General features: G+C 42.1%; 2 protein-coding genes across 2 annotated transcripts in view; one reads left to right on the top strand and one right to left on the bottom strand.

The window, feature by feature from the left end:
* SLC7A9 (solute carrier family 7 member 9) overlaps positions 1–21,319 on the bottom strand; it is a 32,723-nt gene that overhangs the window by 8,234 nt on the left and 3,170 nt on the right. The window contains exons 6-10 of the mRNA XM_060131471.1: positions 20,535–20,579; positions 19,924–20,047; positions 18,979–19,082; positions 3,615–3,711; positions 2,468–2,617 (exon numbers count right to left, since the gene is read on the bottom strand). Of these exons, the coding sequence (XP_059987454.1) occupies positions 2,468–2,617; positions 3,615–3,711; positions 18,979–19,082; positions 19,924–20,047; positions 20,535–20,579 (520 nt within the window). The remainder of the gene's footprint in view (positions 1–2,467; positions 2,618–3,614; positions 3,712–18,978; positions 19,083–19,923; positions 20,048–20,534; positions 20,580–21,319) is intronic.
* Positions 12,497–14,824, top strand: LOC132509701 (NF-kappa-B-repressing factor-like). Its single transcript, XM_060131037.1, has one exon. It carries the CDS (start codon positions 12,512–12,514, stop codon positions 14,822–14,824), a length of 2,313 nt encoding a protein of 770 aa, XP_059987020.1. The 5' UTR covers positions 12,497–12,511.

Here is a 21,319-nt window from a genome sequence, read left to right as displayed (position 1 = left end):
GCATTCTACCGGGAAAATGTCAACCAGGAAGATATTCTCATTTGTTTCCCTATTCGAGTCTTTATATATAGGTTCTTTTATGATATGGTTTCGTGGATGTGTTTGTGTGTGGGTATGTGTGTTGGATATATCTATCTATAAACACTGTTTTTGTTCTGAGAGTTACCATTATAAATAGTAGGTATTAATACCTTTGTCTCCTCTTTTTTAGATATTATCTATAATAAGCAGTAATGAAATAAGCTAGGATTTCTTCTCTTTCCCCCCAGCATCTAATTTTAAATCGTATCCAAAGGCAGTTTCCCTGAGATACTTTCCTTAACTGGCATACTTTCATATGCTTTCTCTCCCATTTTTGTTGTATTATGTTGTCAGTGCTTAATATTTATATACTGTTTTGCTATCTTTATCTCCCATCATTTAGTCTTAGTTCTTTAATTAAATATATTCACCTTATGCCAATGGCTTTTTGGTTTCTAAAGCTCATTCTCTAGCGATTCCTTAGGTCTCATGTAACAATATATGCTTTGAGTTACTTCGTTGGTAACTTTATTCTTCAAGGTCAATTTGACTGGATATAAAATACTTGACTTCCATTTTTTCCCTTGAATATCTTAAATAAGTTGCCCACAGTCTTACAGCGTGAAGTGTAGCTGATGAGAAGTCTGATGCCTGTATTATTTCCTTTCCTTTATAAGCAAATTGAGGTGAAGGAGGACAGGAAAGGGGAAGTGGATATACCCAAAGCCTTTTTTTTTTTTTAAAGAAGCTCCATAGTTTTATCAGAATGTATTTCTTCGTTGCCCAGTCTAGTTCGGATTTCCCAGTTACACTCTATGCCTTTCAGTGTGTTGGTTCAAGTCTCCCCTCCTTTTGTGTCTCCCCTCCCACCTTCCCTCACACTTCAGGAAATGTTTCTTGAATCACAGCTTTTAAGCTGTTGGTGGGAATGTAAACTGATAACAGCCTCTATGGAGAACAGTATGGAGGTTCCTTAAAAAACTAAAAATAGAATTACCATATGATCCAGCAATCCCACTACTGGGCATATACCCAGAGAAAACCACAATTCCAAAAGACACATGCACCCCAATGTTCATTGCAGCACTATTTACAATAGCCAGGTCATGGAAGCAACCTAAATGCCCATCAACAGACGAATGGACAAAGAAGGTGTGGTTCATATGTACAATGGAATATTACTCAGCCATAAAAAGGAACGAAATTGGGTCATTTGTTGAGACGTGGATGGATCTAGAGACTGTCATACAGAGTGAAGTAAGTCAGAAAGAGAAAAACCAATATCGTATATTAACGCATATATGTGGAACCTAGAAAAATGGTACAGATGAACCGGTTTGCAGGGCAGAAATTGAGACACAGATGTAGAGAACAAATGCATGGACACCAAGGGGGGGAAGTGGCGGGGACGTGGTGGTGGTGGTGTGATGAATTGGGCGATTGGGATTGACATGTATACACTGATGTGTATAAAACTGATGACTCAAAAGAACCTGCTGTATAAAAAGATAAATAAAATTAAATTTAAAAATTAAAGAAAAAAAGAAGTCTGTTACTTTCATTTTCTTCTTCAAGGACTCCAGTTATACATATGTTAATCTCTTTTTTTTCTTCCTGTCTCCTTACTTCATTATTTTCTCTCAAATCCTTTTTACTTCTGTGTGAGAGATTTTGCGCAGATTAAAAATCTGTGCTACCATAATGACTTTGCCTGCCTGATGCCCCGGTTGAGGTGGAGCTGCCTGATTCCAGCAGGCTGCTCCACGCCTTCTCTGACTCCAGCAGCTTGGTGATGGTCAAGCTACTGTGCCAGAAAGACTTTTAACCAGATTTGTGAAACAACGTTCCGAAGCTAAAGACATTATCTTTATTCTTGCACTAGTTACTGAAGCCCTCTTCTTGCCTACCTTTTTCTTACATCTTCACTTGTTATCATAAGAATAAACAGCACAGGTTTTTTAAAAAAGCAAACCAAAAAATCCTGTAACATAATCAAAATAAAATACATCCTTCCTCCTCGTTGGTATATGGACCCACACCAGCCATGGAGGGAGGTGGGGAGGAGCCCAAAACAGACTGCAAACACGGACCGTTAGTGGCTGCACGCGTAGGAATGGGTCTGGGCCAGAATCAGAAGTCCCCATCGGTCGACGGAAAGTGTATTCCTAAGGGGTCCCGGAACTCTCAGAACTGGACATCTCACTTTGGTTAGAGAGACAGGTCACAGGTATTGTTGATAACTTTAATAAATTATGAGATGAATGACTGGATCGTAATCTATAATATGAAATGAACTGAAGAGCAAACTCCACTCTAAAGTATGATGTTCAAGAGAAGAGTCAGGTTGAAAATAGAAAGCATGCTCCTAGAAGTTAAAATAGTTACCTCTGCCTGGTTCATTTCAGAAAATCAAAGCCACTTGTGACATCTGGGGAACTAAACCTACCTTGATAGGCCTTTTCAGTTCTTTCCTCGTGAACCTCATCACAACTAGTCCAAAGATCGTCAAGCCATAAAACAGCCATGCAGCAAAACTGAAGTAATTGACTAATGAGTTTATGTCACCAGGGATGATATAAATGATCGCTATGATACCCTAGAAGAAAGAAGAAGGAGTTTTTAGGTCACTCGTACATGAAAACATTAACCTTATCACTTCACAAAAGATGGAAGAAGCCGTTTTTTTCTGTGGATAAACACTTTAATGTGAAAGAAAACTCGTATGTATCCCATTATATTTGGGGTTAAACCAGACTGGTGCTATGACAGCTCTTCGAGGTGTGATGGAAAGGACTTGGAAAATTTGTAGCTCTTTTAAGCAGGGGAGAAACAAAATGTGTATGTATATTGCACCAGCTTCCTAATTATGAACTTTCCTTACAGAGAGTTTTCATTGGGGGAAAGGGCCCTGCACCATAAAACCCAGGCTGTCTAGGTCTGGTCTTGACTGCGTTAGCTGCAGGGTCCTAGACTTGTAATTCCAAGGGCCTTGTAATTCTGGGTCCTTTTTCTCATCTTCAAAGGGAGTAGGCTGACAGAGAATAAGGGCTCCCTCTGGGGGTGGGAGGAAGAATCTGGCCCTGAGGCTGGGGTGTGGATGGTCCAGAGGTGCTCAAAACAGTTGCATACAGCCAAGGACTATCCCTCACTGAGAAATTCCAATCAGAAGATGTCAAACACCTGTAATTCACAAGGGTCCCATGACTTCTGAATTACTGGACTGTAATGAGAAGCTGTTGTCATTAGCCACCTTGTAAAATGCCTTATTCTCCTTCCTCATAAGCTAGTGGGTTTTTGTACAGTTTGTTACCAGGGACTCAGAACATACAAATGTACATGTGAGAAGTGTAGAGGGTACAAGCTCAGAAGATTCAAACAGTGTCTTTCGTGGGTAAATTCAGAACAAGGAGCAGAAGTTGGGTAAATTATTTGAATTGTTTTGAACTTTTTTATGTACCTGTTTATATAACTGAGGGCTGGGGGAACCTGGGTCATTTGAAAATCACTGAGCTTAGTGATCAAGTTTACTTCATCATCCAAACTGAGGGACCCTCTGCCTTAAGGGGGTGTTTTGTGGCAGAATTCATACTTACATAAAAGATGATGGCAGGGGCTGGAGTGAGGCGCTTGACGCTAACATAAGAGAGCACTTTAAGCATGTGGCCTTCCCGGCCTGCAACGTAAACAAGTCTGAAAGGGCAGTAATAAGGAAGTCAGTCGATGAGGGTGAAGGCTGCTGTATGATCACCGAGCAAGTGTGTCCTGAGCATCACGACCCAGGCCACAGAGAAAGGGACTGAGTTATGACCCTGGTGTCTTCAGGTAGGAGTCTAGCCTCTTGAGATGACTGCATTTTGCAGAAGTAAGTGAGGTGATTAAATGCATCTTAGAGGAATACATCCTGGTGCAGTGGGGTCACCTGTGGGGGTGGGGTGGAGTGGGAGATTGAGGAGCCCCTTTCAAGGAGGAGGTACCTGATCTGAGTACTGAGATTTATGCAAGAAACAAATGTAAAAACTAGTCAAAGGCCTATGGACCTCAGTGCTTGGAGCACCTGACAGAAGCCAACACAGACATGCCTTGCACTTCCTAAATCCAAAGTCTGTATTTTTAAAAAATCAGAAAATCAAGGGTGAGTCAGCAGATGCAAACAAATGGCTGAGCCACCCCGTCCACCCCCCAAGAACTTCTGATGATTCAGGAATCTGAAAAGCGATCTATCTTTAAAATGGTAAAGGAAAAGGAAAGGAGAGCTAAAGAGAATTCCTAAGGAAACAAAAAGTTACTTTAATTAAAAATTTAATCAACAACAGACAAATATACAAGTGAGAAAAGTAAAAGGTAGACTGAATATGAAGCATAGAGAAGCAGAAAATGTAGACATGAAATTAAGAGAAGAAACCTAGGAAGAAGCTCAAGTATATTGAATAGAGTAAGAAATTCAAAGAAGAGCAGAGAGCCTTTACACAATCAAAAAACACTGAGCCTTCAAACTGAATCCTGTTCTAGACAAAAACATACCCAGATATAAACATTAGAGTGGAAGGAAGAAAATTTAAGCTACTGAATTTAAAAGATAGCTACAAAATTAGGGCAATCAGAACAACAGCCATGGCATGAGAAACACTTTCAAAGTGATGAGGGAAAATTGATTTGACTTTCAGATTAGAATACTACACAGCTAAACTATCATTCAAGACTACTGGCAAAATACATTTGTAGATAATAACTGTGAGACATTTACAGTTCTTCAGTCCTTGTTGGAAACTATTAAAAAATCTACAACCAAAGAGGACACTGAACTGAGAAGGAATTGATTGAAGAAGCAACATTAAGGAAATAGCAGTAAAGCACATTTGGTATGTATGTAAGTATTGGATTTTTTGTTTCTGTCATGATGGACTTTTTTTGGAGGGTTGGTTGGGATTATAAACAAGGTGTAGCTGATACACTAGATGATATGAAAGGGAGAGCCCTTGCAAGAGAGGGAAGAGAACTGAGATAGGCTCTACTAGGTATTCATGTTAAATTTTAAAGGTAATTGCTAAAAGAATAGAAATATAACTTCCATCCACATCAGCAGAAGAAAAAAAAGGAATAAAGGACATTTGATGGTTAATAAATCAGGGTAAGATTTTTTTAAGCCAAGAAAACACAAAGGAATACGTTAGAAATTAATCCAGCAGTAATCACATCCAGTGTGATCAGATTCCACTTGCCCAGCTGGAGACTCTCCGGTTGGGTTTGTTGAAAGAGACACGAGCCACAGCCCATGACACTGAGAAGCAGACAATAAAAGGGATGGGACATGTTACCAAAAGTAGCAGCCTTAAAGACAGCTGATTCAGCAATATCAGTATCAGAATTTAAGGCAAAAGAGGGAGCATTCCTACTGAAAAAGAGAACAGTCAGAAGATATAAAAAACAGAAGCCCTTGCAAATATACAGTAAAGGTAGAAGATCAACCATGTACAAAGCTAGTAGGAAGGTTAAAAGACAAAAGTAGTAAAACCATCTATATCCACAATAAGCAGTTAAAGAATACACAAAACAATTAGATGTAAAACACGTCAAAAACAGTAATCGTAAGGGGAGGAATGTACAAATGCAGGGTTGTTAAATGCATCTGAAATTAAGAGATCAGCAACTTAAAACAATCATATATATATATATAGTTTGCTATATATAAACTTCACATAAATACAAACCAAAAATCTATACTAGATACACACATAAAAAAGAAAAAGGAATTAAAACATAACACTAAAGATAGTCATCTAATCACAAGAGATGAGAACAAAAGAAGGAACAAAAAAGACCTACAAAAACACCCCCCAAACGAATAACAAAATGGCAATAAGAACATACATATCAATAATTGCTTTAAATGTATATGGACTAAATGCTCAAATCAAAAGACACGGCTGAATGGATACAAAAACAAGACCCACATATATGCTGCCTACAAGAGACTCACTTCAGATCTAAAGATACAGATTGAAAGTGAGTGGATGGAAGAAGGTATTCCATGCAAATGGAAATCAAAACAAAAGCTGCATAGCAATACTTATATCAGACAAAATAGACTTTAAAATAAAGACTGTTACAAGAGACAAGGACATTACATAACAATCAAGGGATAAATCCAAGAAGATATAACAATTGTAAATAAATGTGCACTCAACATAGGAGCATCTAGATATATAAAGCAAATATTAACATACATAAAAGGAGAAAATGACAGTAACACAATAATAGTAGGGGACTTAAACACCCCACTTACATCAATGGATGGATCATCCAGGCAGAAAATCAATAAGGAAACACTGGCCTTAAGTGACACATTAGACCATATGGACAATATATATAGAACATTCCATCCCAAAACAGCACAATACACATTCTTTTCAGGTGCACATGCACTGTTCTCCAGGAGTGATCACATGCTAGGCCACAAAATAAGCCTTGGTAAATTTAAGAAAATTGAAATCATAGTGAGCAGCTTTTCTGACCACAATGCTATGAGACAAATCAACTACAAGAGAAAAACTGAAAAAAACATAAACACATGGAGGCTAAACAATATGCTACTAAACAACCAGTGGATCACTAAAGAAATCAAAGAGGAAATCGAAAAATACCTGGAGACAAATGAAAATGAAAACACAATGATCCAAAATCTATGGGATGTAGCAAAAGCAGTGCTAAGAGGGAAGTTTATACTGCCTACCTCAGGAAATGAGAAGACTCTCAGACAACTTAATTTTACACCTAAAAGGACTAGAGAAAGAACAAATGAAACCCAAAGTTAGTAGAAGGAAAGAAATCATAAATATCAGAGCAGAAATAAATGAAATAGAGATTCAAAAAGAAAAATAGAAACGATCAATGAGGAACTTCCCTGGTGGCACAGTGGTTAAGAATCCGCCTGCCAATGTAGGGGACACGGGTTCAAGCCCTGGTCCAGGAAGATCCCACATGCTGCGAAGCAACTAAGCCCGTGCACCACAACTACTGAGTCTGTGCTCTAGAGCCTGAAAGACACAACTACTGAGCCCGCATGCCACAGCTACTGAAGCCTGCATGCCTAGAGCCCATGCTCTGCAACAAGAGGAGCCACTGCAATGAGAAGCATGTGCACCTCAATGAAGAGTAGCCCCCACTCGCCGCAACTAGAGAAAGCCCATGCACAGCAACAAGAGACCCAACAATGCAGCCAAAAATAAATAAACAAATAAATTAAAAAAAGGGAAAAGATCAGTGAAACTAAGAGCCATTTCTTTAAAAAGATAAACTCAATAAACCTTTAGCCAGATTCATCAAGAAAAAAAGAGGGCCCAAATCAATATCATCATAATTGAAAAAGGAAAAGTTATCAGCGACACCACAGAAATACGAAGGATCATAAGAGATTACTATGAACAAGTATATGCCAATAAAATGGACAACCAAGTACAAATTAACAAATTCCTAGAACTGTACAATCTCCCAAGACTGAATCAGGAAGAAATAGAAAATATGAACAGACCAATTACCAGTAATGAAATTGAATCAGTAATTTAGAAAAGTCCAGGACCAAGTGCCTTCAAAAGTGAATTCTACCAAACATTTAGAGAAGAGCTAACACCTATCATTCTCAAACAATTCCAAAAAATACAGAGGAATGCTTCTGAACTCATTCTATGAGGCTAGCATCACCCTGATACCAAAGCCAGACAAAGATATCACAAAAAAAGAAAATTACAGGCCAATATCACTGAACATAGATGAACATAAATGAACATAGATGCAAAAATTCTCAAAATATAAGCAAACTGAATTCAGCAACACTTTAGAAAGATCATATACCATGATCAAGTGGGATTTATCCCAGGGATGCAAGGATGGTTCAGCATCTGTAAATCAATCAGTGTGATACATCACATTAATAAATTGAAGAATAAAAACTATATTATTCTCTCAATAGATGCAGAAAAAGCTTTTGACAAAATTCAACAACCACTTATGACAAAAACTCTCCAGAAAGTGAGTAGAGAGAAAACACACCTCAACATAATAAAGGCCATATATGATAAGCCCACAGCTAACATCATACTCAACAGTGAAAAGCTGAAAACATTTCCTCTAAGATCAGGAACAAGACAAGGATGCCCACTCTTGCCACTTTTATTCAACATGTTATTGGAAGTCCGAGCGACAGCAGTCAGACAGAAAGAAAGAAAGAGAATGAAAGAAAGGGTAGCCAAATTGGAAAGGAAGAAGTAAAACAGTGACTCTCTGCAGACAACATGATACTATACATAGAAAATCCTAAATACACTACAAAATAAAAATAAAAATAAATACTACTAGAGTTCATCAGTGAATTTGGTAAAGTTACAAGATACAAAGTCAATATACAGAAATCTGTTGCATTTCTATACACTAACAACAAACTATCGGAAAGAGAAATTAAGGAAACAACAGCATTTACAATTGCATTTTAAAAAAAGAATAACACACCTAGAAATAAACTTACCTAAGGAGGTAAAAGACCCATACTCAGAAAACTGTAAGACATAGATGAAAGAAATTGAATACAACACTAACAGATGGAAAGATACACCATGTTCATGGATTGGAATAATTAATATTGTTAAAATGACCATACTACCCAAGGCAATCTACAGATTCAATGCAATCCCTATCAAAATACCAATGGCATTTTTCACAGAACTAGAACAAATAATTTTAAAATTTGTATGGAAACACAAAAGACCCCAAATAGCCAAAACGATCTTGAGAAAGAAGAACAGAGCTGGAGACACCACACTCCCTGACTTTAGACTATACTACAAAGCTACAGTTATTAAAACAGTATGGTTCTGGCACAAAAACAGACACACAGATCAATGGAACAGAATAGAGAGCCAAGAAATAAATCCACATGCTTATGGTTAATTAATCTACAACATAGGAGGCAAGAATATGCAATGGAGAAAAGATAGTCTCCTCAATAAGTGGTGCTGGGAAACTGGACAGCTACATGTAAAAGAATGAAATTAGAACATTTTCTCATACCATATACAAAAACAGACTCAAAATGGATTAAATACCTAAATGTAAGACCAGAAACCACAAAACTCCTAGAAGAAAACATAGGCAGAACACTCTTTGACATAAATTGTAGCAATATCTTTTTGGATCTGTCCCCTAAGGAAAAGGAAACAAAAGCAAAAATAAACAAATGGGAACTAAATTTAAAAGCTTTTGCACAGCAATGAAACCACTGACAAAACAAAAAGACAACCCACTGAATGGGAGAATATATTGGCAAATGATATGATCAATAAGGGGTTAATATCCAAAATATATAAATAGCTCATACAACTCAACATCATAAATACAAACAATCTGATTAAAAAATGGGCAGAATAACTGAATAGATATTTTTATAAAGAAGACATACAGATGGCCAACAGACATGAAAAGATGTTCAACATCACTAATCATCAGAGAAATGCAAATCAAAACCACAATGAGATATCTATCACCTCACACCTAGCAGAATGGCTATCATCAAAAAGACCACAGCAGGGCTTCCCTGGTGGTGCAGTGGTTGAGAGTCCGCCTGCCGATGCAGGGGACGCGGGTTCGTGCCCCGGTCCGGGAAGGTCCCACATGCCGTGGAGCGGCTGCGTCCGTGAGCCATGGCCGCTGGGCCTGCGCATCCGGAGCCTTTGCTCCGCAACAGGAGAGGCCATAGCAGTGAGAGGCCTGCGTACAGCAAAAAAAAAAAAAAAAAAAAAAAGACCACAGCAAATGTTGGCAAGGATGTGGAGAAAAGGGAGCCCTTGTACATTGTTGATGGGAATGAAAACTGGTGCAGCCACTGTGGAAAACAGTATGAAGGTTCCTCAAAAAACTAAAAATAGAGGGACTTCCCTGGTGGTGCAGTGGTTAAGACTCTGTGCTCCCAGTGCAGGGGGCCTGGGTTTGATCTCTGGTCAGGGAACTAGATCCCACATGCATGCTGCAACTAAGTGTTCACATGCCACAACTAAGGAGCCAGAAAGTCGCAACTAAGGAGCCCATAAGCCGCAACTAAGGAGCCCGCTGGCCGCAACTAAGGAGCCCACATGCTGCAACTAAGAGCTGGCGCAACCAAATAAATTAATTAAATATTTTTTAAAAACTAAAAATAGAATTATCATATGACCCAGCAATTCCACTCCTGGGTATATATCTGAAGAAAACAAAAACACTTAATTCAAAAAGATACGTGCACTTCAATGTTCATAGCAGCACTATGTACAATAGCCAAACTATGGAAGCTACCTAAGTGTCCATAAACAGATGAACAGATAAAGAAGGTATGATAAACACACACACACACACACACACACACACACACACACACATACACAATGGAATACTACTCAGCCATAATAAAGAATGAAATTTTTCTATTTGCAACAATGTGGATATAGCTGGAGGGTAGGTATTATGCCTAGTGAAATAAGTCATACAGAGAAAGACAAATACTGTACGTTGTCACTTATATGTGGAATCTAAAAAATAAAACAAACGAGTGAATTTAAAGAAACAGACTCACAAATATAGAGAAACAGACTCACAGATATAGAGAACAAATTAGTGGTTACCAGTGGGGAGAGGAAAGTGGGGAGGGGTTTAAGAGGTACAGACTACAATGTATAAAATAAGCTACAAGGAAATACTTACTGTACAGCACAGGGAATATAGCCAATATTTTATAATAACTATAAATGGAGTATAATCTTTAAATATTGTGAATTACGTTGTACATCTGGGACTTTTACCCGTGGGACATATAATATTATAAATCAACTATACCTCAATAAATTTAAAAAAAACAGGAGCCCATGAAACACAGGAGGCAAAGCTTGACAAAACCATGTGAGAGCATAAGATTTGAACAGTCAAGGTACAAACTTAATGATAACATAAAAACCTAGAAGTTAGTAGAATACACATTATTTTCAAGACCATGGGAACACTTATAAAAATGGCAGTAAGCCACAAGGGAAGTCTTAAAACTTCTGAAGAAGTAATATTGTAAAGATCACACTCTCTGAGTACAATACAATAACATTAGAAGTCAGGAATACACAGGCCCAAAAGACTCATTTTTAAAAACTACTTTTTGAACTTTGAAAAGATATAAACATAGTATTAATTCCCAGAAGTCAGTGAAACTGGGAGGAAAGGGACTGCTAGATGATGGAGGGGAGACTTAGACTCAAGATGATGCTGTGAGTTCACTCTTTAAATTCCGTCAGTTCTCCACAAATCAATATATAAATTCCATGCACTGAAGATGCAAGCACGACTTTTCGGAACTGGACAAAATTACTGTAAGTGCATCTGGAATGCTAAACAGGCAAGGAGAAGTCTGATGTGGGAGCACCAGTCCTACCAGATTTTCCATTACTGAAGCTGTGAAACATGTAATAAGTAAGATAATAGCACAGGAAAATATTTAGCAGTGAAACAAAGTGAATCAAGTACATTGGAATGATAATGCTGGATTTCAACCCAGTAGGAGAAAGGGTGGACAACAGGTAAATGTTTGGGGAAAAAAAGTGAGATTTATGCCTCACGTCAAGACGCTTTCTAGATTGGTCAAAGAGCTAAAGTAAAATGCTAGAAGAAAACATAGGTGGGCATTCCTGAAAGGAGAGAGGAAGGTCTGTTTATGTGAGATAGAAAACTCAGAAACCAGTAAGCAAAAATCTTAGATTTGACCTCATAAAAATGATATCCAACATAATTCAATATAGCACAAGTCCCTGGCCAACCCCCAAGCTGCACAGGTACATAACTATACAAAAGTAACTCAAAATGGATCCTATACCTAAATGTAAGAGCTAAACCTAATAAACATTTAAGATAAAACAGAAGAGAAAATCTTTGTGACCTTGCGTTGGGCAAAGGTTCTCAGATATGACAACGAAAGCATGACACATGAAAAAAAAAAACCTGATAAACTGCTCTTTGTCAAAGTGAAAAGCTTTGGTGTTCAAAAATACCACTAAGAAAATGAGAATAGCTCATAACCTCGGGGCTGCACGCGGGTAGGTAGACTAGAGGCAGGGGAGCAAAGCGTGCTGGTGTCTTTTTTTTTTTTCCTTCCCAGTGCAGTGCGTGAGTCTGCGGGTAGCCGGAGGTGCGGAGCGTGGGGCCTGGCTCGGCCTCCCGGGCGCGCGTGTGACTGCGGCGGGTGCCCTCCTCCTGCACCTCCACGAGTTGGAGGAATGCAACGGGCGTGCTCCCGGGTTGCCGGGGACGCAAGCTCGTGCTCGCCGCTTCAGCGGTCGCCCGTCACGCAAGCACTCCAGTCCCCTGGGAGTTGGTCTTCGCGCCTCGGTGCGCCCCTCCTCACCCGGCCCCTCCCACCGACCTCCGCTCCCGCTCTCTCCTGGTAGCGAGTCTGCTTCATCCCTGGGGTCCCTGCTTGGGGGCAGAGAAGATGGCTGGCAGACGTCTGCTGTTGGGGGGCGACTTCCTGTCGCCGCCGCCGCCCCCGCCCGAGCCAGTGCTGGAGCAGTGGCGCTATAGCCACGAAAGTGACCGGCAGTGGGCTCTGCGGCGCAGCTTCATCTGTCGGCACCTGCACAGCTATCCCGGCGCTGCCCTAGACCAGCTCCTCGCGCTCTCCGCTGCCTGGACCAACCACGTTTTCCTGGGCTGCAGGTACAGCCCACGCTTGATGGAAAAAATTCTCCAAATGGCTGAAGGTATGGATATTGGGGAGATGCCTTCATATGATCTGATGCTGTCCAAACCTTCCAAAGGTCAAAAACGTCACCTCTCAACATGTGATGGTCAAAATCCTCCTGAAAAGCAAGCCGGTTCCAAATTCCATGTGAGACCTCGTTTTGAGCCTGTACATTTTGTAGCTAGTAGTTCAAAAGATGAAAGACAGGACGATCCTTATGGCCCTCCAGCAAAAGAGGTAAATGAACAAACACATTTTGCCAGCATGCCAAGAGACATCTACCAAGATTATACTCAAAACTCTTTCAGTATACAAGGTGGAAATTCTCAGTATTGTGATTCATCAGGATTTATTTTCACAAAAGACCAGCCTGCAACAGCCAACATGCATTTTGACAGTGGGAACCCTGCCCCCAGCAGCACATCACAGCAGGCAAACTGCCAGTCAGCTCCTGAGCCTTCACCGTCACAGACATTTCCTGAGTCAGTGGTAGCCGAGAAGCAGTATTTTATTGAAAAATTAACAGCAACTATCTGGAAGAACGTTTCTAGTCCAGAGATGACTTCTGGATCTGATAAAATTAATTACACATATATGTTAACTTGTTGTATTCAGGCATGTAAGACAAATCCTGAATATATATACACTCCTTTAAAAGAAATCCCTCCTGCTGACATCCCCCCAAATAAAAAACTTCTAACAGATGGTTATGCTTGTGAAGTTAGATGCCAAAATATCTACTTAACTACAGGTTATGCTAGCAGCAAGAATGGTTCCAGGGATCGAGCTACTGAGCTAGCTGTAAAACTCTTGCAGAAACGTATTGAAGTTAGGGTTGTCCGACGGAAATTCAAGCACACGATTGGAGAGGACCTTGTGGTGTGTCAGATTGGCATGCCTTCATATGAATTCCCTCCAGCTCTGAAACGACCAGAAGAGCTGGTGGTGCTGGCTAAAGAGGCTTCTGGACAGCCAATTTTTAATGCTTCTGCCAAACACTGGACCAATTTTATCCTTATAGAAAATGCAAATGATGCAATTGGTATCCTTAACAATTCTGCCTCATACAACAAAATGTCTGTTGAATACAAATATGAGATGATGCCAAATTGTACATGGCGTTGTCGAGTGTTTTTGCAAGATCACTGCTTAGCTGAAGGTTATGGAACCAAAAAAACAAGTAAACATGCAGCTGCTGCTGAGGCTTTGAAAATCCTTCAGAAAACACAACCCACTTACCCATCTGTCAAAAGTTCACAATGCCAAACAGGCTCTTCACCCAGGGGATCTGGGAAGAAGAAAGATATAAAGGATCTCGTAGTTTATGAGAATTCTTCAAATCCTGTGTGCACGCTGAACGACACAGCTCAGTTTAATCGAATGACAGTTGAATATGTCTATGAAAGAATGACAGGACTCCGATGGAAATGCAAGGTGATTCTAGAGAGTGAAGTAATTGCAGAAGCAGTTGGAGTGAAGAAAACTGTCAAATATGAAGCTGCTGGGGAAGCTGTGAAAACCCTCAAAAAGACCCAGCCGACTGTCATTAACAACTTGAAGAAAGGAGCTATTGAAGATGTGATTTCAAGAAATGAAATTCAGGGTTGCTCAGCAGAGGAGGCTTACAAACAACAAATCAAAGAAGATAACATTGGAAATCAGCTGCTGAGAAAGATGGGTTGGACGGGTGGTGGTTTAGGTAAATCTGGTGAGGGCATTCGGGAGCCAATCTCTGTCAAAGAGCAGCATAAGCGGGCAGGGCTTGGTCTTGATGTAGGGAGGGTAAATAAAATTGCCAAGAGAGATATTGAACAGATCATCAGAAACTACGCCCTCTCGGAGAGCCACACGGATTTAACCTTCTCTACAGAGCTGACTAATGATGAGCGGAAGCAAATACATCAGATTGCGCAGAAGTATGGTCTTAAGAGTAAGTCTCATGCGGTGGCCCGCGATAGGTACCTGGTGGTAGGTAGAAAAAGACGGAAGGAGGATTTACTAGACCAGCTCAAACAGGAAGGCCAAGTGGGGCGTTACGAGCTTGTGATGCCTCAAGCGAATTGAGATCTTACTAATTTATTTCGTAAATGCCTAATGAGGCAGATTTGTGAATTAAAGAAATGCTGCATGTTCTGGTTGCAGAGTATATTCATTAAGATGTTTCACCTTGTTCATTTCATATAGTGCTTTATTAGATATTGGAACTTGAAGAATTCTGTCCACTTGTATTAGCTTAATCCAGCAGATAATATCGTCCAGTTACTGTTTGTGTCTTTGATATTGCTGTGTCCCTCAGATTTTCGTAGTTTGTACAAAGTAAGAACACATATCCAAATGGAATTTCACCCCAAGAAAGAAATTCCCATTTTAAAGGGCATAGCACAGCAATTTGCAACAATATGTAAAGTTGATATTGACTACAATAAAACTACAGTCTTAATTCCAGACTTAACTGAAGATGTCAGGTCATTTTGTATTATCTATTTTCATCTTTATGTGAAGCCAGTTATAGAATGTTTAATAGTAAATTGTGCTGTACGTGTAAATGTCCTTACCAACTAAATGATGTAAAACTTTGTTAAAGTAATTTTAGTGTTCATTTATTTATAACTTCTACCATGTGGTTTCCAGAATATTGGAAGTGATATACTGTATCTTGTGATATATGAGTGTTAACAAATTCTAGTCTTCATGCTGAGAGAGCACTACTTGAGAGAGCAATTGAAAAGTTCCCAAAACTTTGATTCAGTCTGAAGAAAGGAAGCTGGAACTGTCTGTTCTTGGTGCCTTGCAGAGAGACTCGCAGCAACTGTCCACCATAGCTTTCACATGATTTGGGTGTATAGCACATCCAAGGTGGCCACAGCTGTGGTGGAGCTTTGGTAAAAGACTGAAGATACATTGGTGCTTTGATGAAAAGGTTAGCGGGCTGGTCCCTCTCTCAAAAAGCTTATTTAACCCCCAAAGCCAACTTTGTAACATATTTAAAACTGCTATTTTCGCTTATTTCTGGAATGTAAAAAAAACTGTATAAAAAGGATTAGTGTATGCTTCCTGAATAAAAAGGAGCCGAAGTTGATCAAAAAAAAAAAAAAAAAAGAGAGAATACAAGGCACAGACTGGGAGAAAACACGTGCAAATCAGATACCTGATAAAGGATGTATCTAGAATATATGATGAACATGTACAACTCAATAAGAAGATAAAAGGAAGCCCAATTTTTTAAATGGACAAAAGATTTGAATAGATATTTCACCAGAAGATATATGAATAGCTAATAAGCACACAAAAAGATGCTCAGTATCATTAGTCATTAGGGAAATGCAAATTAAAACCACAATGACAGGGGTTCCCTGCTGGCGCAGTGGTTAAGAATCTGCCTGCCAATGCAGGGGACATGGGTCTGAGCCCTGGTCCAGGAAGATCCCACATGCCACGGAGCAACTAAGCCCATGAGCCACAACTACTGAGCCTGCGCTCTAGAGCCCGTCCGCAATGAGAAGCCCGCGCACTGCAACGATGAGTAGCCCCCACTCACCGCGACTACAGAAAAGCCCGCATGCAGCAACAAAGACCCAACGCAGCCAAAAATAAATTAATTAAAACAAAAAAACATAGTGACATACTAATACCCAGTGGAATAACTTTAAGCAAAAGACAAATATAAGTGTTGGTGAGAATGTGGAGAAACTGGAACTCTCATGCACTGTTTACAGAAATTAAAATGGAGCAACCACTTAGAAAAGAGTTAAGCAGTTTTTTTAAAAGTTAATCACAAAGTTACTATATGACCCAGCAATTCTATCCCTAGGAATCTACCCCAGAGAAATGAAAGCATTTATGTCCACACAAAGACATATATGGACAGGCTCTTTGGTGGGGCTAATGGCAGACTCCGGGAGGGCTCATGCCAAGGAGCACTTCCCAGAACTTCTGCTGCCAGTGCCCTTGTCCCTGCGGTGAGCCACAGCCACTCCCCGCCTCTGCAGGAGACCCTCCATCACTAGCAGCAGAACCAAATGAGATACGAGTAGGAATGCCATCCCTCAGAGTTCCCAGAGACACCCTGGAGCTTCATCCGGACTAATTTCCTTCCGCGGACAGGCCATAGAACTCGCAAAGAAAGAGCGTCCTCCAGGCCTGCACTCAGGGCAACTCTGTTTCTGTAGCATTAAAAGTATTCTGTTACTGAGAAAATACCCCCAAGCAGAAGATACTTACACGTCGCCACGCATGGCACTTGGGGTAGGTCCACTGTGAAGGTACCCGGGTTTTCGGGCATGGATTTGTGCTAGAAAAGCCTTTTCAGAGATCTCTAACATAAGTTACGGGTCCTTCTGCAATGAGCAGACAAATGACAGGGAACCAGGGACTCACCGGAATTCAACTCTTTCACGAGAGAGGACATGGTGTTAGTGACAGAATCTGCTACTACTAGAGAAAATGCCCTGTAATGGACCTTCCTTTTTCCCTCAGAACAGAGAGTACATCATTCTCTCCCTTCAAAATGTAAGCTTTTATCCCCTATAAACAGTGGATGAGAGCATCTTTTTCCTCAGTCTCCCTGGATATTACTGATGTTAAGACAACTTTTTTTTGAATCTGCTAGGCAAAAGATCTACATGTGAGGACCTGGAAGGATGTTCGTGATATATCGCTAATTCAAGGAAGACGCAAATCGCAGACCAAAATGCAATGCATGATCGAATTTGTGTGAAAAGAGTATATGTCCATAAAAGCACCCTTAAACATTAAAAAAAAAGAGACATATATGTACATGAATGCTCACAGCAGCGTTACTCACAATAGCCCAAACTGGAAACAATCCAAATGTCCATCAGCTGGTGAATGGGTAAATGAAATATACATCTATAAAATGGAGTACTATTCAGCAATTAAAATGAATGAACTGATACCTGCTAGGACATAGAGGAACCTCAAAAATAATATGCTAAGTGAAAGAAGCCAGATGCAAGTGTCATACTGTATCATTCCATTTACATGAAATGTCTAGGAAAAGCAAAGTCAGAGAAAAGTCAGAAGCAGATCAGTAGTTGCCTAGACCTGGAGGTGGGAAGGGGATTAACTATACTAGGCATGAGGGAACTTTTCAGAATGATGAAAATGTTCTAGAATTGGACTGTGATGATGTTTGCACAGCTTTGTAAATTTACTAAAATCACTGAATTGTCGAATTACAAAGTGAGCTTTTTGGCATTTATTCCTCAGTAGAGCTGTTTAAAATGTGTTTCTATATACCTGCAACAAACCATCAGAAACTGAAAATGTTTACATTTTTGAAAATACCATTTACAATAGCATGAAGAAATATTTCAGAGTAAATCTGACAAAATATGTGCAAGAATTTGTATACTGTATACTGAAAGCTGTTACTCAAAACAATATTTTTTTGAAAAAAGTTAAAGAAGACCTAAATAAATGGGGAGCTAGTCCATGCCCGTAGATTGGAAGAATCAATACTTTGAAATGGCGGTCCTCTCCGAACTGATCTATGCATTAGGTAAAGCTCTAAGGAATGATTTTGTGGCATGTATTTCTCTCTTTTTTTAAGCGTCTACGTGCTTAACGTTTGGCAATTTCACTCTGAGAACTCTATCCACTCAGAACGCTGGACAGCCGGGCAAAGACGTGTTCACGAATGTCCCCTGTCGCAGTGTTTATAGAAACCACCCCCAACTAGCCCGTGAGTGGAGGTGATGTGACACTATGCTCCATCGTAAAGGGGATTCCAAAGCAACCGTCTCTACACCGGATAGGGTCCAGAGGCTCGGCAGGGGCTGGAAAACTGCCTGTTTATGTAAATAAAGTTTTAGTGGACCGTAATCACAGCTGTTGGCCTTTCTACCGCAAAGACAGAACATGACAGGTTTACACGGGCTGCAAGCCTAAACCCTTCACTATCTGCCCTTTAAGTTTACCAATCCCTGATCTAGACTCTGTGTATCTATTAACCTGAGAAGATGTTCAAGAAAGCTCATTCGGTAAAAAGTCCCACGGGTCAACCTCGCTCACCCGGGTCGCGAAGCCCCGCCTTGCGCTGGGGCGGGCGGCACTGTCCCCGCTCCCTCGCTCCCTCGCTCGGGGCCCGCGGGCCCGCGCCACGCGCCGGTCCGCGCACGCTTTCGTCTCCATCACCCCAACTCAGGCCTGGCGCCGCCCTGTGCGCGCTCCGCCCCGGGGTGGGGGCCCCGCCCTACCTGCCCGCCGTAAAGCACGTCCCGTTAGCGGCGCCGAGGGTTGAAAACGCCACGAAGAGTGGAACGACCCACGAGGCGGGGTAGAGGACGCGGTCGCCAAACGTCTGCGAGAGAAGTGGGTGCGTCCTGAGACCGTGCGCGGCCCCAGGAGCCACCGGCCCCGCAAGCTGCTGTGCCCTCCCAGCGGCCCGGCTGAGCTGGGCTCCCGGACACCTCCGGGAGGCACAGTGGAGCGCCCGTCGGGAGGAAACGACGGTGGATGGTGATGGACATCTCTTCTCCACCTCTTCCTGGCATAATTCGCAGTGTTTCAGCAACCTGTGCCGCCCCTGCCTCTCCCTCCCTCGGAATGACCTGGTCTCCCTCCCCTCTGAGCCGCCTATTCTCCGGTCAGTGGCCCGTCAACAAGCAGCGTCTCTCCACGCTCCCCATCCTTGTCACATCATTGCCTGTTTTTAGTTTCATTTCCTGTCCCGCTCCAGCTCCGAAGGCCTCCTCCAGCACGTGGACCCCACCCACCTTTCCACCTGTCCCTCACACCCATCCCTCTGTCCTCTTCCCTCCTCCCCCAGCTTGAATTCCACAATCCATTATTATAACTCCCTCTTTTAATGACTCCTTTGCTCTTTCTCTCCCCTACACTTGCCTGTCAAAGCCCCAACCCTGGTGAAGTCCAACCTTGCTGCAGCTACACTCTGTGCCTTCCCCGGTGGGGGGCGGGGGGGGGCGGGTGGGGTGTGCTGGGAAAGCAAGACCTGCCACCTGCTGGCAGCCTGGAACCTCAGCTGGGTCGCTGGGACTGCCCTAACCTGCTCACCCTCTCCGCGTCTGGTCTCCTAGACTTTCCCTCCCCCGCGTTGACGGCCTTTCAACTTGAGCACTTATCCCTTGCCTGTCCCCTTCCCACACACCAGGCACCCTCCCGCAGAGACCCTGGGCACTCACCACGGCCACAGCCTGGGACTGCAGGAGCTCGGTGGCTGTCATCACAGTGAAGTAAGACACGTTCATGAGGATGTAGCACCCTGTCACCAGCGGGATCCCGATGATGATGGCCAGGGGCAGGTTTCTGGGAGGGGCAGGGACCCAGGGACCCAGTCAGATCAGAGCATCCTGTTAGAGACTCACAAGGTTGTTGTCCTCGTCTACTCCTTTCTTCCACCCGCCCCGGCCAGCCCTCCACCTGCTCCTGGGGTGGGCTGGGGTCACAGCTGCCCTTCCTGAGGCCCACCCAGAAGCAGGGGGCTTGTGGGACAGCAGAGTCCCAGTGGGGACATGTGACATTTTCAAATGAGAAAGAACTCTCCCTCTCTCAGACTCCAGGGCAGTAAAATTGAATTGGTTATAAAGCAAAATAAGCTAGAGTTCTTCCTTCCCCTTAGCAACCATTCTACTGCCCCAAACAAAACCAAGCTCTAACGGGTGTAAATGAGGAAACCATCCTCTGCGTGGAAGGGGGTGGTGGGTGATGACGGGGGAGCAGCTCCACTTTATGGTTGGGGGAGAGAAATACCCTCACCTGTCCACTGTCTCCTGCCCTGACTCAGCTTTCTTACCTGAAAGGGTTTCTGAGTTCTTCTGTAATATAGTTGAGTTGATTCCTAGAGGGAAAAAAAAAGTAACGTGAGTAACATAACTTTGACTTTCTTTGCTAAGATTATGAAACACAAAATAATAAATGTAGGTCTCATTTAAGCTACTCCATCACAGAGAAAATTCCCCTTGTCGGAATTTCGGGGCAGCTTCTTTCGGAGAGAGCCCTGGTGGTGGTGGGACTACTGAGATCTGCACATCTTTCAGTTGGTAGGTCTTTGCCCTCCACGGGAATCGTGTGAATTTTCCACAATTATTGGGAGCAATGAGTCCCCAGTGTGCTTTGAAAACAAATGGAAGATTCTTTTTCTGCAAAGGGAATGGAGCCTGCAGATGCTTTGCATGAGGGAAAGACCAGTGTCCCAGATGGCCCCTGGACACAAACAGAATCTCATCGACTAAACCGAGTGTTTGCAAGTGCTACTGAATATCTGCCTTGTCCAGTGCCTAGCAGCCCTCGCTGCCTCCAATCCGGCTGAGCCTGTGTGTGTCTGGTGAAGCTTCTGCACAGGGTCCCACCACTGCGGGCTCACGGGACACTGTGTCAAGGGCTGCTGGCATGTGAGCGAATGGGAAAGGGGCAGGGGCCTCAATGTCTCTGGGGTCCGAGGAGAACAGAAGCGTGAAGGGTGGGGTGCTTCACGAAAGGGAGATGCAAAGGTAAAGGTCAGGCTCCCACCAAACCCCCAAAAGGAGAAGTCGTTGCTTTCCACAGGGTTTCAGTAAAATAGCCTAAAGAAACCCACAG

This window comes from Lagenorhynchus albirostris, chromosome 19, assembly GCF_949774975.1.
Source record: "Lagenorhynchus albirostris chromosome 19, mLagAlb1.1, whole genome shotgun sequence".
NCBI classification, from domain to species: Eukaryota; Metazoa; Chordata; class Mammalia; order Artiodactyla; family Delphinidae; genus Lagenorhynchus; species Lagenorhynchus albirostris.
Note: the sequence above shows the minus strand (reverse complement) of the source record. Positions and strands in the feature narration are given on the sequence as shown.